This window comes from Callionymus lyra, chromosome 8 (genome assembly GCF_982586985.1).
Source record: "Callionymus lyra chromosome 8, fCalLyr1.hap1.1, whole genome shotgun sequence".
NCBI classification, from domain to species: Eukaryota; Metazoa; Chordata; class Actinopteri; order Syngnathiformes; family Callionymidae; genus Callionymus; species Callionymus lyra.
In genome coordinates, this window is record NC_141825.1 from 25,871,399 (window position 1) to 25,889,981 (window position 18,583).

The 18,583-nt window shown below is 37.0% G+C and overlaps 1 protein-coding gene across 1 annotated transcript in view; it reads right to left on the bottom strand.

The window, feature by feature from the left end:
- Nucleotides 1-1,639: 1,639 nt before the first annotated feature.
- kitlga (kit ligand a) overlaps nt 1,640-18,583 on the bottom strand; it is a 31,216-nt gene continuing 14,272 nt past the window's right edge. The window contains exons 2-9 of the mRNA XM_087798203.1: nt 13,684-13,794; nt 10,925-10,981; nt 10,196-10,348; nt 9,127-9,307; nt 6,512-6,568; nt 6,150-6,244; nt 5,929-6,038; nt 1,640-4,359 (exon numbers count right to left, since the gene is read on the bottom strand). Coding sequence (XP_087654329.1) covers nt 4,329-4,359; nt 5,929-6,038; nt 6,150-6,244; nt 6,512-6,568; nt 9,127-9,307; nt 10,196-10,348; nt 10,925-10,981; nt 13,684-13,794 — 795 coding nt within the window. The 3' untranslated portion in view covers nt 1,640-4,328. The remainder of the gene's footprint in view (nt 4,360-5,928; nt 6,039-6,149; nt 6,245-6,511; nt 6,569-9,126; nt 9,308-10,195; nt 10,349-10,924; nt 10,982-13,683; nt 13,795-18,583) is intronic.

Sequence of the window (18,583 nt, forward strand, 5' to 3'; positions counted from 1 at the left end):
GTTGTGATGTGTGACTCTATTGTATCATCAGTGTGTGTGTTGTTGTGATGTGTGACTCTATTGTATCATCAGTGTGTGTTGTTGTGATGTGTGACTATATTGTATCATCAGTGTGTGTATGTTGTTGTGATGTGTGACTATATTGTATCATCAGTGTGTGTGTTGTTGTGATGTGTGACTCTATTGTATCATCAGTGTGTGTGTTGTTTTGATGTGTGACTCTATTGTATCATCAGTGTGTGTTGTTGTGATATGTGACTCTATTGTATCATCAGTGTGTGTTGTTGTGATGTGTGACTCTATTGTAGCATCAGTGTGTGTTGTTGTGATATGTGACTCTATTGTATCATCAGTGTGTGTTGTTGTGATGTGTGACTCTATTGTAGCATCAGTGTGTGTGTTGTTGTGATGTGTGACTCTATTGTATCATCAGTGTGTGTTGTTGTGATATGTGACTCTATTGTATCATCAGTGTGTGTGTGTTGTTGTGATGTGTGACTCTATTGTATCATCAGTGTGTGTGTGTTGTTGTGATGTGTGACTCTATTGTATCATCAGTGTGTTTGTGTTGTTGTGATGTGTGACTCTATTGTATCATCAGTGTGTGTGTGTTGTTGTGATGTGTGACTCTATTGTATCATCAGTGTGTGTGTTGTTGTGATGTGTGACTCTATTGTATCATCAGTGTGTGTGTTGTTGTGATGTGTGACTCTATTGTATCATCAGTGTGTGTTTGTACAAAACATCATTCATTTAAATATTGACATTAGAAAATAATCTTAAACTCCGCCCACTGAAAACACTTTCTTTTTCTGGAGATTAAATCTTGTTGACCATAACCAAAACCCACGCTGCTGTGACTGGTCAAACATGGAGGTTTGTCACTGCGTGTCATCAATCCCAGTAGTCTTCACCTTCAACTTGACTACAAATCATTTACACCAAGTATTTAAAATACACATTGTCAAGAATCATATGGCCGAATACACATAATGTCAATTATTTTGTTTACTTCGGGACCCCATAGAAATACATGTTGTTCTTTGTTACGAATTACTTAATTTTATCAATTCATGTTCAGGGTTCTCTTTATTTTACCATGTGATGTCAGGGGCTTCATAGAAACACACGTCACTGAGTTTATCGTCAACACAAATGTTTGTTTTTTTTACAAGTCATTACCATTAAAACAACTAGTCCATGGATACGAATTACTTTTCTTTGTCAATTTTTTTTTTAACCAAGTCATGTCCATTGTATGATGTCATATCCAGGGCTCCATAGAAAAACATGTATTTTTTACATTACTGTTTTTTTACCATGTCATGTCTGGGACTCAAATACATGTCAAGTATTTCGTGGCTACAAATTACTTTTCTTTTTCTATTATTTAAATATTTTACCATGTCATGTCCAGGGCTACATAGAAAACATGTATTTTTTTTTGCTTCAAATTGCTTTTTTTGTTTTACTATGTCATGTCAGGGACTGTGTAGAAATACACGTCAAGTATTTTGTGGCTTTTTTTTTACCAGGAAAATGTAAAAACGAAAATCTCAAACTCAGTTTCGTCACAGACACAAATATCACGTCAAGAAATCGTCAAAGTCGTGAAAAATAACAAACAAAGCCTTTACAGTTGGATAAATGTACTTTATTCATAACTCATATATGTGTGTTTACATTTATATAAAAATACAGAATACAGTAGAGTTTTTACACCCAGAATACCAACTGGGCAATATTTTTTTTTTTTTTGGCTCCCAGACTTCATTTGTGCCTCAGAGCCATTTGATTTCACCCACCATGGTCGGACACTTTCCACCACACACACTAAAATACAGGATGCTGTGGTTGTCCACACTTCGTGAGCACAAAAGCAGCGACCTAGAAAAAAGAATTGCAGCCTCTCTCCCGACCAATGCATGACATTTTCTCCAAGAATTCCTCAGGATGCATTTATATTTGGGTCTTAGAAAAAAAAAAAAAAAATTCAGTTTAACCTTTTCACAGCTTAGACCTGACTCAGCATATTCATACACTTCCAAAGGAAAAACAAACCACCGTACACTAGTGGCTACACTATAAACTGTTAGTACACCTGCCGGAACATTTAATGGTATAACGTCAGTCCTGAAACTTTAAAACGCACTTTTTAATTTTTCTATTTGAGGGATTATTGGATAAATTCTTATTGGATTGATATAACTGGGATGTATTTATATTCCATGAAAGAAACGATTGTTCTCTGAAGTTTTACCCAAATTGAACTTGTTTCTGGTCGTATGTCAAAGTCGCACATGATGATGATGAACAAATGTGTTTGTGGTATTCCTTGTGTTGTCTTCGGATCAAAGTCAACGATCTCCCTGGCTGCCATGAATACCTATGCAGCGGGGGAGGACCTTCACCTCGACCCAGAGAACAACACAAGGGATACCGCAAACACATTTGTATTCCGAGACAAGACTGAAATCAAACCCGTTTCTTCTCTTCGTTCACCTCAGCCTTGTCATGAGTCGACCAGACGATCGGCGACTCGAAGATGGAATGTTTTTCGTAGAATATGATCTGATGGGAATTTAAACTTTAAGCGTTTTGTGAGCGTGTATCGCTCGACAAATACTTCTCACTTACTTACTACTGATGGAAAATCAAGTGTTGCTGAAACATAATTTTTAGAAAATATTCGTCGTGTAACTTCGTCCGATCTCGTGCCAGAATTTAGTAAAATTTTGTCATTAACATTTTTTTTTCTAAATCAGAACCCCCCCCTCAAAAAAAAACAAAAAGCATAAATTATATATGGATAACGTGAAGTGATGTAAGGGTTGAATTTCATACTTTAATTTGCGGCAACTGAGCCGCCAGTCGTCGCAACAACGTTAGCGAAGCTAATCCTTTTATTTCTAATTGGAAAATAATAAAAAATAAAAATCAATTGCGAGTGCGATCGGCTGAACTGTGTTTATTCCGCACGCATACATAGCAAAGTTTGATGGAAACACACACACACACACACACACACACACACACACACACGCACACACACACACACACACACACACACACATGCACAGACACACACTCACACACATCTTGGTATTTATTTTTAAAAATACATTAAAACTAGAAAAAAAATCTAAACAAAACATAAAAATATTAAAAGGCATTGTTTTTACTGTTTTTTGTTGTTTTGTTGTTGTATAATCGGACATTAAAAAATTAGGGCGGGGGGGGGGAAGGGGGAGGAGCCACAGACATTCATCCCTGATATTCAACACAAATCTATTGCAGGTTTTTTTTTTTTTGTTTGTTTAATGACAGATGGTTAAAGCAGCATATTGTACACATTTGTTCATCCATTCACACTTTAGTAGTTCCCCTGATCACACAACAATGAGGGGGCTGGAAAGGGGGTACGGTGGTGGTGGTGGGGGGGGGGGGGGGGTAAGGGTCACATGTCGAGTCTCTCGCTGGGTTTTGACAATATATTTTTCTATATCTTTTTTTTTTTTTTCCTTTAATGAGTGAAATAAGTTTCTTACTAGAAGTGTGTGTGCGTCATCATACCAATAAATAAATACATCAAATACAACCCCCCGCCCCCCTACCCGCCCCCCCGCCCGTCGCTAAAACAAACTGGACAAAGTTACTAGAGAGATCCTCGGGTATCGGGAAAAAAAAGAGCTGAGGAGCGTCTGGTTTTTTTGAAGGTCAGCAGAGGTAGTAAGTCATGCCTTAGTACATAGTCGACGTAACCACCATGAGTTACTTCTCTTTGCTCTGTGGAGATAAAAACAGTGTCGCCCCCGAAATCAACAAACAACAAAAAATACAGACTGGAATGAAGCCCGAAACTCTCTCCTCAGCATTTTTTTTTTTTACCATGAATAATCCACAGCACAGGGTATTGTCCTGCCAATGTCAGTGTTTTCGTTGTTGAGCATTTCTTGGATTGAAGAAGTCTTGGAAAAAAAAAAAAAAAAAGGCAAGCGTATCCATATGATAGCAGGGGTGTCGCGGAGGAACGTGGTGAAGCCCAGTCTGTGACTCAGGAGAACTCTTTTGAAAACTCTTGTGAAAAATCTTTTTTTTTCCTTCTTAACCTCAGAGCGTCGTCGTGGGGGGTGAGGGTGGAGGGTGAGGGTGGAGGGAAGCTCGGACTGGACCCTCTGACCCCACCACCACCACCAGCACCACCGCCCTCCCAGAGAAAAAAGCGGTGGTTAGGTTAGTTCGGGGCTCGAACAAGATTCTCTTTGAGTTCTTCTGGGGCGTCTCTAATCTCGCCGGTCATGATGAACGTTACGAGGGGAGGATTGGTTCTACACTGTGGCGATGACGTTCAACTTGTTTCTGGGAAGTGAGAGAGAGAGAGAGAAAGATAAAAGTCATTACACAGAAGGAAAAACAAAATTAACTTTTCACATGACAGGGGTCGCCCGACAGTGTTTTGGCCCCCGATCGATCCAGATCCCGCGAACTGGGACCGGTTTTCGGGCGCCGGGGGCTTCCGACTCTTCGCCCGACGGTCGGCGACACTTCTCTCATGACTTGCTTTTCGATACGGCTTAACGTCCGTGTTTAATTCTTATCAGTTTATTATTGTTGTTTATCCTCCAGGGCAGTCGTCCCCATTGCAAGTCAGTGAAGCGTTTGTTATCGCAGAATTATTTATTTGATTTTTTTCTATCGATGTCTGGACAGAAAGACAACACTTGGTTATATACTCCAAAAATAATCCTAAAAACTCTAATAAATGAGTCAAATACAAACTCTATACATCAGCCCTCATGAGGTCAAAGATCATGAAGAAAACTATTTTTATTTCATTATTTATTTCCATTATTCATTAGTTTTTTGACCCTCACAAAGATTTAAGTGAATATAAAAATGCTTTTATGAGAGAATCAAACCATTTAAAAAGTTATATAAAATACAAGTGTATAGTGTTTTCAATAGTCACTTCCGATTCACTGTCCTGCGCTGATTCGCTAGCACTCGACCAATCAGATTGAACATTGAGCCCGACTCAGACAATAAGACTGAACGGGTGAACCCGCCTCCTTTGTAGTCAGACTAGGACCGACTAGAACCGACTAGAACCGACTAGGACCGACTAGGACCGACTAGGACCGACTAGGGCCGACTAGGGCCGACTAGGGCCGACTAGGACATACTAGGGCCGACTAGGAGAGACTAGGACAGACTAGGACTGACTAGGGCAGACTAGGACAGACTAGGACAGACTAGGAGAGACTAGGACCGACTAAGACCGACTAGGACCGACTAAGACCGACTAGGACAGACTAAGACCGACTAGGACAGTCTTAGACCGACTAGGACAGACTAAGACCGACTAGGACAGACTAAGACCGACTAGGACAGACTAGGACAAATTAGGACCAACTAGGACCGACTAGGGGCGACTAAGGCCAACTGGGGCCGACTAGGACCGACTAGGACAGACTAGGACCGACTAGGACCGACTAGGACCGACTAGGACAGACTAGGACAGACTAGGACAGACTATGACCGACTAGGACAGACTAGGACAGACTAGGACAGACTAGGACCGACTAGGACAGACTAGGACCGACTAGAATGTCGACTCCAGACTGGGGGAGACACACCACAGGGACTCGGGGCGCCGACCACACGGGACTGCCCGACGACGCCCGATAAACTACGTGGTGTTTAGCGTTAAGATGAGATTAATTTTTATCCTTATTTTTTTTTTTTAAATTGCCACACTTTTTCCTGATAGTATCAAAAGATCCGATGCCGACATTAAACCAGGCATCGTTACGGAAAAAGGGTCAAAGTGTCTTACGCTAGCTAGCTATCTCAGCGATAAATTAGCGTCACGTCCGATAATATTCATCGAAGTAAAAATACAGTTTTCCCAAAATTTTAATCGCTTACTTTTCCGAAATTTCAGTGTCTAAAGGAGGCGCGTTCCCTTCTGATTCCGTGAAGGCTCCAGCTTCTTCAGGACTCTGTTGAAGATCCTCCCTGTTCCTTCGTGATCGAACCTGCCGCGAACAAAAGTTTTCAAAAGTTAGAAATCCCGCCGTCGTCCGTCCACGAGCACGAGCACGAGCACGAGCACGAGCACGAGCACGAGCACGAGCACGATCACTCACCTTCCATACGAGCAGGAATACAATAGCTAGAAGTGGAATTAAAAGTAAGGAGAGAAGGCCTCGCTCCACCACTTCAGACAGAAGCCTTTGATTTCCTGTGGTTTGAAAAAAAAAACAAAAAAAAATCAGAGACGAGTACGTCAAGGTCTTTGATTTGCATGTTTCCATCTTAAAGGCAATTGTTGTAAAAAAGTTGTTTTCTGTTTCGAGCGAAGGCAAGTTTGGACACAGGGCTTGTTTGAACGTGACAAGAGGGTTATGCCCTGAAGACCATCATCCATCAAACGCTGAAATACTTGGGCTGCTTTCACACGGCGAGCAGTCGCACCGGTTCCACTCGGAGTTGAGGTGAAAAAACTTACGTGCGTTACAGCCTGTGAGTCCACACGTCGAGGCCTCGGTGCTCGGTGAGGGGGAACCTGGGAGGGAGAAAACTGGTCAATTTCAAGCCGAATGAACCGCTTTAGTCTCGGAAAATCATGAATGAGTTATAAATTAATTATAGTTTTTTGTTTTGAAGGGTTTTTTTCCGCTTAATTCGGAGTCTGGAGGCAAAATTTGATGAAAGAAATCCACATTTATTGTAAATCCTCACCAACTGTGGCACCAGCGTCTAGATGAACTCGCTGAATCTTCGGGAAAGTTAATGCTAAAGACAAATATTTACAATATATTAATAAATAAAAAATGTCTTTGTTGCTTTTCTAGCTGTGAGAGCGATTTTTAAGCAAGATTATATTCTTAAAGATTTCTGAAGCCTTGTGAAAGTAGAGCTCGAGTCTCAACATAAAGTCAAACTCTCTGAATACTCAAGAAAGATTTGGCTAAACATATATTTGCACTTGCAGATCTCCAGATCTAAAGAAAAAAATGTTTTAAATTATATTACTCTATACAATCTTTCTTTGTTGCTTTAGAAATTTTATTGGGGAAAAAAAAAGATATTTCTCAGCAAGATTACTTCTTAAATAAAATGACTAAATTAAACCTGGTGCTCGAGTATGAAGATCTTTATCAAGACAAACTCTCTGAATAGTCAAGAAAGTTTTGGCTAAATATATATTTGCACTTTCTTCTCTCTTTGAATTTTGTTCTTCTTTGCACTCTGTTCTTGTTCTTGCTTTTTTTTATATAAAACTTCTGTACCTTTTATCAAACTGGAAACCTAATTTCCCTGAAGCCGATCTCTTAGAGCAGGGGTGTTAAACTGGTTTTCACCAGGGGCCACATCATCATAATGGCTGCCCTCAAAGGGCCAGATGTAACTTATAAATGTAACTAAATGTAAGCTAATGTCAAATAAATGTAACTACTCCTTAATGTTAAATGACTTTGAATTTATTACTTGAGAAGGGGCATAACTACTGTAAAACCAACAATTGTGAGCTGCTAACATGTGTGATGTAGCATTTTACAATTAAATAAAAATGGCTGCACACAGCCTTGCATGTGGTTCTAAATAAGATATATAAGGTAAGGCAGGCGGGCCACATAAAATCACATGGTGGGCCACATTTGGCCCGCGGGCCTTGAGTTTGACACATATGTCTTAGAGGATCTAATCTAAAGAATAAAAAATTAAAATTATATTACTCTTTAAAATCTTTCTTTGTTGCTTTCGACATTTTATTGTGAAAAAAAAAGACATTTTGAGCAAGATTACTTCTTAAATAGAATTTCTAAATTAAACGTAGAGCTGGAGAAGTCTCAAGATCTTCATAAAAAAAAACCTAAAAACACCTTCACTAAGGATTTAGCGACGCTGCCAAGTCAGAAAGAAAAACCTTGTTTGACTCCGAGTCGGCCGCCGGGACGATGAAAGGACTATTTCTCGGGCAGATTAAGCGATTGCGCCGAAATCAACACGTATTCAAGTTCTACCGAGGGACCATCTTCCTTGTGTCCTGTGACTCGGCGGCGTCTCTGCGGACCGTCTCAGCGGCGCTACATTTGGAGTTTCTATCTCGTGCACGGACAATGATCGCGGGACGGGAAAGCTTGGGAAAACCCTCTCCGGGGACCTGCCCCAAATTCTTCCCCAACAAAAGTCTGAAAAGGATCTTCCGACGCCGTTCATCGCAAACCTTTTCTCAAGCTAAGAGGAAAAGATTTCAATCTGGTAAAATACAGTCAAAATCTCAATTGAATCTCTGAGAAATTCCTCGAACAGGTAGTTCTCAAACTCATCTCGCAAGTGGGGATTTTTAGTTGGCAGCAAAAGGCCGATCTTATCTTTTTTTTTTTCCAGAGAGGCTCATTCCAAACAGGTTTTCGTTGGTGAAGATAAACCTGATGGACTAGTTAACGCAGACTTTGTCGCTCGGTTTACGTCGGAGAAGTTTGAAGCAAATGTTGTCAGAGAATCATTTCCAACTTAACTACAGGATATGAACCACTCAACGTCTAAGAAAACAAGTTGCTTTGCTGAGATTTATTATTGTGTTATTGTGTTATTGTGTTGTTCAGAACCAGACAGCGACTGTGACACTCCGAAGCCAAACCGACCACAGAGAAGTCCTTCAAGATAATCGTGTTACAAGTGTTTCAAGAAAACTGTGGACTTGTGTCCAATTGTGAAGATAAATTAAGTTCATATTTGTGGCACTCATTTGATTTTAAATTGGTTTAAAATGTTGTTATTTTGATGTCGTTGTACTGGTGTCAAAACGTCACGATGTGTCGAGATCACGAAGTAACTTCGGGATGTTCTGACCACCAACGGCTTCACTAGCTTCGGTGCTTTTTCTCAAAGCGCTACTGTTTATGGTGGATTCGCCAAAATATTTGCGGTACTTCTGTAACGGTGCTTGATAGAAACGGAAAAAAATAACCCTTTAATGAAGAGCTCATTTTGTGTTCTGTCAGTATTATTTTGGGGCAAACTGTAAACCGATCAGAACCAGAACCGATCCTAATCCAAGATGGCCGCCCCACCTTCAAACAGAGCAGTCCCCCCGACAATAAGCAAGAGACTCACCTTTTATATATTTAACTAGCGTGCTGGGGACCGGCGTGGTGGGGCAGGGAGGAGGTTCACAGTCGTTGGACTCTCTTTGATGCTGCGCCGCCATCAGGAAGTCCTGGACGAAGTCAAAGTACTGGGCGGTCTGCCACCGCTCTTCCCTGTAGTGGCACTCGAACTCGTACATGAGCGGCTCCTGCGTGAAGAAGAAACAGAAGTGAGAGTCTGTGACGGTGGTTATTAGACGAGCTGGTTGTCACTCAATGTAATGCAAGTGTGTAGTTGTAATGACCCTCCTGGTCATTACAACTACACACTTGTGGACTGACTCAAGGCTTCATTTGACGTTGAAGTATTTTTTCTTCTTAATTAGACCTGAACGATTATTGAATAAAATATAGTTGAGATTTTCTGACATAATGGGATTATTTTTTCAATGTCCTCTTTTTTATGCATTTTTTAAAATCTAATACAATAAATGATAAACTTTACATCCAAATGTTTTTCTCTTTGATTCTCAAGATAAAGTTTTGAAGTCGTTTTTATGATAAAGTCAAATGAAGCAAACCTTAAAATAAAGAAGGTTTTATTTAGTTCCTCTAATGACGCTTGTAAACAAACATATTCACTGCAAACACTAAAAACTAGTGTAAAAACTAAAAGTGTGATGTAAACATATTTATGAGTCAATAATAAATCATACAAACTTCAGAGTAAAGAAAAGTGAAAACACTAGTCAGTCATTCTTCTTTTTCTTACTGAAGGTTTTTGTTTGTTCCTGTGTTTAAGTTCCTGTCGTACACAATATTATCACTTGCACAATTTGAATTGTGTGATTGTATAACTTTGATGAGCACACACACACAAACACACACACACACACACAAACACACACACACACACACACGTGTGGATTCAAATGAACAATGTCAGAATGTAAAGTTGTTGAAAACACAGTAGTTTGTTTTCAATATCGCGATTGATATCACAAATGCCAATAATCGTTCATCTCTAGTTCAAATCGCTGTCATTTGTCGCTGAAAAGGAAAAAGTTGTCAAAGTCAAAAAACGTCTATGGACTCACCAAAGACTTGATGTTGAACCGTAACTCTTGAAGCATCTCTATGAATATGTCGATATCTTTTCTGTTCGACGAAATGTTCCCGAACTTGTGCGCTAAATCTTGTAAACCCGCCTCCAAGTAGAAGACATTTAACGTTACCCAGCACATCCCGCCCTGGAGACAGAAGGAGGGAAAACGTGATTCAGTAAATATCCTTCATTCATCGAATTAGTCAAATGTTAGCGATTTGGTTGAAGCGTTAAATGAGTTTAAAGGTAAATTAAATAGATTTAGTACTCACTTAACTTAAAGTAAGGTTAACCACAGACATACAGACATAGCAACATGAAATAATAGTGAGTTCATTTTACAATTTTACAAAGTATCAAAGTGCAAACCAAGGTCATTGAGGATAAAATTCTTTTACTGAAGGTTTTTTTTACAAATGTGATTGTGTATTTTCATGTCTATGATCTGTTTAGGGTTTGGCTTTAACAATTAAAAGATGCTATGTGACGTCTTAATATGACGCTACAACTTTAGATAAGAATAATAAAAACATAACAAAATACACAACAAAACATGCAAAAATTGTGTTTTCATTCTCTAACGTTGAAACCCTAAATACTTAAATACACCCAAACAAAAGCAGTAGAACAAAAAAAAGAGGTACTCTTCATTAGGATGATTATAAAAATATGAAATAAAATACACATTCACACAAAGTATACAAACACGTCTGCAACTTACCGCTTCTTTTGGAACGTAAAGAACAGGAATTTTGTAATCTTCCGGTATATTGTCTTTCTGTGAGAGAATAAAACGTCATTAATGAAGCAGAGAATAAAAACAAATACACCTAAACATCTACTTTATGTTCAAATGGCCAAACACAGTCTGAAGATGACAATTTCTAAGTTGTGATGACGTCAACGTTCAGTCGATTTTCACTTTAGCGCAGATAAATATATACGCTTTTCACACATTAAAGTTATTAAAAAATGCTTTTTTTAAAACACACTTAGCCATATAAGAAGAACCCTACTGGGTTTATTTGAGTTCAAGACTTTTACAATTATAACTATAAATAGTCCTGAATGAATATTCAAATCTCAAACCGACACCAAAACCATAAAACCACGAAAACAGGAACTTCTTTCTGCTTTTCTAATAATAATAATAATAACTAAGTACGCTATGCCCACAGAGCATTAACCTCACTGGGTTTATTTTAATTTTTAAGACTTTATTTGGAAGTTTAATCGATTATAGTGATAAATAGTCCTGAATGGAAATGCTGATTTGATGCCGGCACCAAAACACTGAACCCCGAAAACAAGAATTTCCTTCTGTTTTGATCAAAATAATAATAATGATGATAATAATAATAATAATGATAATAATAATAATAATAAATAATAATAAAAATGATAATTATAATAATAATAATAATAATAATAATAATAATAATAATAATAATAATAATAATAACAATAATAACAATAATAATAATAATATAAATAATAATTCTGATAATAATGATAATAATAGGATAATAATAATACAAATAATAACAATAATAATCATAATAATCATAATAACCATAATCATCATCATAATAATGAAGATGATGATGATGATTTTTATGATGATGATGATGATGATGATTATTATGATGATGATGATGATGATGATGATGATAATAATCATAATAATAATAAATTAAGCTCACTAAGCCACACAGGAATTACCAAACTTGGTTTGATAAATTTCTAAAAATGTTTTAAAAGTTGAATCAATTATAACTATAAATAGTCCTGAATGTTTATGCAGATTTTAAACTAAAACCATAAAACCTCAAAAACAAGAACTTCTTTCTGCTTTGTTAATAATAATAATAAAAACCAAGTACGCTATGCTACACAGCATTAACCTCACTGGGTTTATTACATTTGTGAGACTTTATTTGGAAGTTGAATCGATTATAATTATAAATAGTCCTGAATTAAAGAGCCCATTTGATGCCGGCACAAAACACTAAAGGTCAAAATCAAGAATGTTCTTTTGCTTCGTTAATAATTCTAAAAAAAAAAAGAAGCACATTTAGCTACACAATATTTAACCTACTGGTAAGATTTTTTAAATCTGGAAGTCAAATCGATTATAATCATATATTTTCCTAAATTGAAATCTAAATTTGTTACCGACGCCTCAAGAAACAAAAAATCCTTCTGCTTAGTGAATAATAATACGAATTAAAGATGAAGCTCACTGAGCCACACAGGAATGAGCTTTGAACTTTAAAAAGTCCTGAATGTATTTGCAAATTTGACACAAACAAAACCGCAAGAACTAGAACTTCCTCCTGTTTGTTAACAATAAAGAACTCGGCAAAAAGAAATGAAAATTGTAAGATTTTAATTGGAATTTGATTCGATCATCATCATAATAAAGTGATATTAATCATAAATAGTAAGAATTTCCTTCTGCTTTATAAATAATAAAAATAAGGACATTAAGCCACAAAAGAATGACACTTTTATGAATGATTTAAAAAATATGTTAGTAGTTGAATCCATTGTTATCATAAATAGTCCTGAAGTGAAATTTGATGCCGGAAACAAAACACTGAACCCTGTTAACAAGAAATTCCTTCTGCTTTGTTATTCATTAAAAAACTACTTAGTGTTTGTTTTTTTTATTCTTAAAAATGTATTTAGACGTTAAATCAATTCTATTATAAATAGTCCTGAATTGATACACATATTTGAAAACAATAAACTTAAAAAAAAAAAAATTATTCTTTGTTTTTTGTTTGTAAATAACATAACTTTAACTTTGTTTTTGTTTGTAAATAACATAACTTTAACTTTGTTTTTGTTTGTAAATAACATCACTTTAACTTTGTTTTTGTTTGTAAATAACATCACTTTAACTTTGTTTTTGTTTGTTAATAACATAACTTTAACTTTGTTTTTGTTTGTAAATAACATAACTTTAACTTTGTTTTTGTTTGTAAATAACATAACTTTAACTTTGTTTTTCTACAGTAATTCACATCAACCAGTAGATATGTATCATGTTCAAACCATCAAGAACTTTTACAGTGAAAATAAAAATCACACAAAACACCTCAAGTCACAGTATACGAGTCATTAACTAGTTTTAAGTTGATGTGTCATCACTAGTTATTTTATTAATCAAAAAAATAAGATACACAAAACTACCCAGAGCTGCTTTAAGAATTGAATATAAAAAAAGCTACAAACCTGAATGACCCTTTTTTATTTGTAACATCTCATTCAGAAGCTAATTTATTTCACAGTTTATAAAGGTACAAAATAATCTCTTTAAAGTATCTCAATAGTGAAGGACGGACACGGCAATTTGATCCAGGATCAAAACTCCAAACCTCAAAAACAAGAAATTCCTTCATATTGAAAAAACCCAAATGAAAGAAGTTATTGATTGGAGGACAGTCACGGAACAGATAAAAGATTCATCCTCACCAAAACAGAGAGTCTCGAGATGTCATCTGTCACTGGGTTGACGTCAAATCTACGAGATTGTACCCCGAGCGTGATGAACAGTAGTAAATGGACACAGACGCATATCCAAATCTGCAGGTCAGAAGAAGCAAACACAAGATGTTTCTACAATCGGGCACATTGTGGACCAACAAACAGGTTGAACAAACGAGGAGCTGGAACCACGCATTAGGAGAACACTACACTCATTCTCACATTTCACTTCTGCTTTCACCACCAACATCCTGAATATTTCCATGAAAAACAAATCTTAATTTGAGTGAGTTTTAACGGTCGCTTTTAAATCTCAACCTCCTGGACGTCAGCGCCGTATCTGGTGAATCTTCAGAGCATTTATTCAAGTTGGTTCGTGCTCTGGAAACATAATGGACGGTTGAGATAACGATCGCGTCAGGAGAGAGAGACGCTTCCTTGTATGAGCGACAAACAACCTTTAATCCTGATTAAATGTGCTATTATTGGGTTAAGACTCGGGACATATGACCGGCCACGTCCAACAAATCAGCGCTTACACGAAAAAGTGAGGGCGACGAGGTTGCAGGTTCATCACCGGCGGTGAAAACACCAAAATCCTCAACTTTTTTTTTTACGTCGTGGTTTAAAGAACCTTGTAACACATATTACACAAAAATATGATTTCCTTGTGAACTTCCTTGAACTCTGGGAAATTGTCCGTAGGTATGAGTGTGTGTGTGAATGGTTGTCTGTCTTTGTGTGCCTGGCGTCCTGTCCAGGGTGTCCCCTGCCTCTCGCCCTATGATACTGGGATGGACTCCGGTCTCCCCGCGACCCCCACAAGGGATAAAGCGATAGAAAATGAATATATAAGTTTGTCTTAGATTGAGCTTTGTCCAATAAACGATTGAATTTATATGTATTAAGTACAGGATCATCGAAAAAAAAAGGCTTTTTTTCCCTCCTTCACTCTGTTCTACGCTCATTTCAAAGGTCTGCTCGTAATCAAGGGTAGAATTTCCTTCAGCTGTGCTCGGGCCGAGGTCACGTTACACTTGACTAGCAATAATTGCAGGGTCTGCGGACGAACACACTCCTCCCAGGTCGACTGTTTCCACTTCCTTTTTACTCAACGACACGAATTCCTTTCATCTTGAAAACCACCCTGGAGTGAAAACAAGTGTTTATTAACACGCTCCCTTGTTGTAGGAGGAAATGGCTTTTTTTAAAATTATATAATGTATTAAAATAAAGTTTCCTTGAGGGAAATAAAAATGCATTTATTAAAGTATTAATATTTTTTTAAATAAAAATAAAAAGATATTCCTGACAAAAACGTCTCATTATTATCTGATCTCATCACTTTTTTTTTTTTAAAGAGTTCTAACCAACAATAATAATATGATTTAAAACCTGACATTGAGTTCCATAATTTCCCTAGATTTTTTTAAATGTATTTAAAAATTCACCCCCATTAAAAATCATAACAAATACATATTCTATAACTAAACTAAAACGATCATATTCCTTCTTTTACTCGTGTTTTATTGGAGTCTCTGCCCCTTTAAACATCTGTTTAAAACATGATCTTGTAATAATTAGTCCTTCAAACAGTCATTTTGTCCATTGATGACTTTTTAAGCCATTTTTTTTACGACGCAGGAAACTCAAGACTACATTTGCAAAGTGACTTTTAAATATTCCTGGAGCAGCGAACGAAACCAACAACAACATCGTATTTCTTGTCAAACATCAGCCGTCGATTCGACTCCTTCAACTCTTGGGATGTTTTTGTAAACTTCCAAAAAAAACAGTTTAAGTTAAAAAAAAAAAAAAAATGCTGATAGATATTTTATGTCCTGCTCGACCGGTTCTGAAACCCTTGGAATTGAAAAGTGTCTTCTTCTTGCTCATACTTGTAACATTCATTGTCACGGCAGACGTAGTTCGGCGTGAACTCGTCTTTCATCGGAACATCAGAGGCACGCTTTCTTTTTTTTCCCGCCTTGATGAGACGCAAACTCCCCTCGAGGGAAGAGCCTGCGTCGAAACCGTCGAGCGGTAATTGCTCTGAGAAAACAACTGCGCTTGTTTATTTCTCAGACACAAGTTGAGGACTCACGTAATAATCCGCGTGAATCACTCGTCCTATCCAAACTAATGACTCACGATATCTCATTAAAGTACATGCCGTATATATTCATTTTGTTGTTGTTGCGCAATATCGACTCTCCAGTAACATTAGACAATAGCAAGGGAAAGTTTGACCAGATGGAGAAGTTTTTGTCTTTAACTTGAGTAAATATCCAGGTTTTGTTGGGCTTTACAAGAATCTAAACACATCAGAATAAATGTAAAAAAAAAAGAACTGTAGTTCTGGAACAAGATCGTCGTAGAAAAATCAGTTGCATTATTTAAAGTAAACAATAAAACTGGTCTCAACTGGAGACGTTTTTCCTCCGAAGTCGAAGCATCAAAAGTCCAAACACTCACTTCTTCACACTTGACGTCACCATGTCAGTGTTTCTCACGACTGACATACTCACTCAATACAACTGGCTTCAAACCCATCATTAAACCGGCGTCAGATAAACTCTTGTCATACATCGATGCACATAAGAAATCACTCCTAGATATTCCTTCGTTTCTTTGTTTATTCTTAATTCCGTGTTACTATCAAGGACATATTTGACTGCTGCTGTCACTTCTTTCCACTTCAAACTGCTCTCCTCGCTTGATTTATTCCATTATACACACATATATATATTTAAAAATCTCTGAAACTCTGTATAAACTCTATGGATACTTGAGTCTTCAATGCTTTACAAATAACTTCTTTGGTGCTTTTGCTGAAAATTTCTGGCCCCAAAAACTATTTTGAGTGAATATTGAGATCATAACTAGAAGAAAAAAAGGGATTTTATTCACATTGTCATTATTTTGATTAGGTTAGGTAGAACTTTATTGAATTGTTTTTTTCTAAATTATCCACAGCAAATACAGCAATTTTTCATAAAAAATATTCAAAATAAAACAAGAACAAAGAGAAATATAGAGAAAGAACAAGATGATAAAATCCAAGTCTAAGTCTAAATCTAATTAAATTAATTAGATTAAAGGTTTATATATATTTTATTTGCATAAATTAGGTTATTTTATGTATTTTTAACTTCTTTTTTTTGTATTTGTAAATAGAGTGTCATCAGTGTTTTATTTAGTAAAAAAAAAGACCAAATTTTCATATTTCTTTTACATATAAGAACGTTTCTCTTGACACGTCGAGACACTATTTGAGGCGAAGATCTTCAAATATGTTTTGACCCTGGACTTTAGATCAACTGGTTCTGGTGGTTCTGGTGGTTCTGGTGGTTCATGGGTCAAGTTTTCGTCCTGACACGAAGAGACATATTCAAGTTGAGCCATCCCACCTCTGACGCCACCTCTGTGGTGTTTCTGACTTTCGAGTGGATAAAAACTCTTGACTGTGACGAGTGACATCATCACAGTCGGTCCATGAACGAATGAAGTCGTGAAAATCAGTGAAACTCTCACAAATGTGGGACCCTCTGGGGCCCCTTGACTCCTCTGGTAGAGTTCATCAGAGATATATTTCTACGGCTTCTGCCTTTTTATGTTTTTTATCTGTGGGTCATCTAGAGGCTGTGACAAGTAACTTAATAACCTTTTACTTCTGAAATCCTACTGTGTGGTTGAGAGTTAAAAAACCTGCTCATTAATTGTTTTTCCTGCAACTGTGCGCGACTATCTTGATGTTCTGTGACCGGTGTGACCATGTGATGCGATCCAGACGCAGCACACATGTCTTGAAGAACAGCTGGTGCACGACTGCAACACTTCAGCCGCAGAGGTTCGAGCGATCCGGGGGTGAAAAGATCACACCGGACTCCTTTAATCCGCTTCTACACCTACTTTTTTTTGGCCTTTCAACTTTCCCCCCTGGGAACCTCCGAACCCACTCGCCCACCCGTGTGACGCGATCCTCGGGCCGAGGCACAGGAAGCGCGTGGAACAATGATCCAGGAAAAGGTCGAACGGGAAAAACATTATTTTCGGCGCAGATGTGACTTGAATCTCAGATTATCACGACGTGGAGCTTAAAGACAGATTTAAATGACATTAAAAACATCTATTTGGCTATCTTGTTACTGTAGAATAATAGTAGCAAAACAAACATATATTATCCCTTGTGTCAGCTCTGGGTCAGGGTGACCCGGAGGCTGAGATAACACAAGGTTTAAATCCAATGTACATTTATTTTTATGGGGATTGTTTTCCAAATAAAATACAGACTTTAAACAAAAAAACTTGGATCATCTTTATCTGTCTTGTGTTAAAATAGAAGCAGAAATAATGAAATGTAAGTAAGTAAGTAATTTGTATTAATATAGTGCTTTTCCAGACCAGGGTCACAAAGCGCTTAAACAATCAAAACAATATTCAATAAAGTATATACTTTAAAGGTCAAGATAATACTGATAACACAACAGAAGTTCCAGAAAAGCAAGGAAAAGCCTGAACAAATAAAAATGTAACTTATCTTCATACAAGAACAATATTTAGGTTGAACTCGTACATTATTTTACACATTTTTCTATCAGAGAAATAAAAAAACATAATTCTTGACCCTATTTTTCTACTTTTAAATGAATCAAAAATAAATACACTTTACTGTTTAAAGTAGATTAAAAAAAAACACAATAATTATGTATATAAAATATTGAAATGTTTTGTTTTTTTGTTTTATTTTGTTTTAGTTTCTTTTTTTCCTTTTGATCTGCCTTCATGTTTCTGTGTCTCTTGTATGGACCTGATGGGTGACTTGAATAGAAGTACCTTGTTGTATGTGTACTACATATTACGGATATGTCATCGATAAACAAGTTAA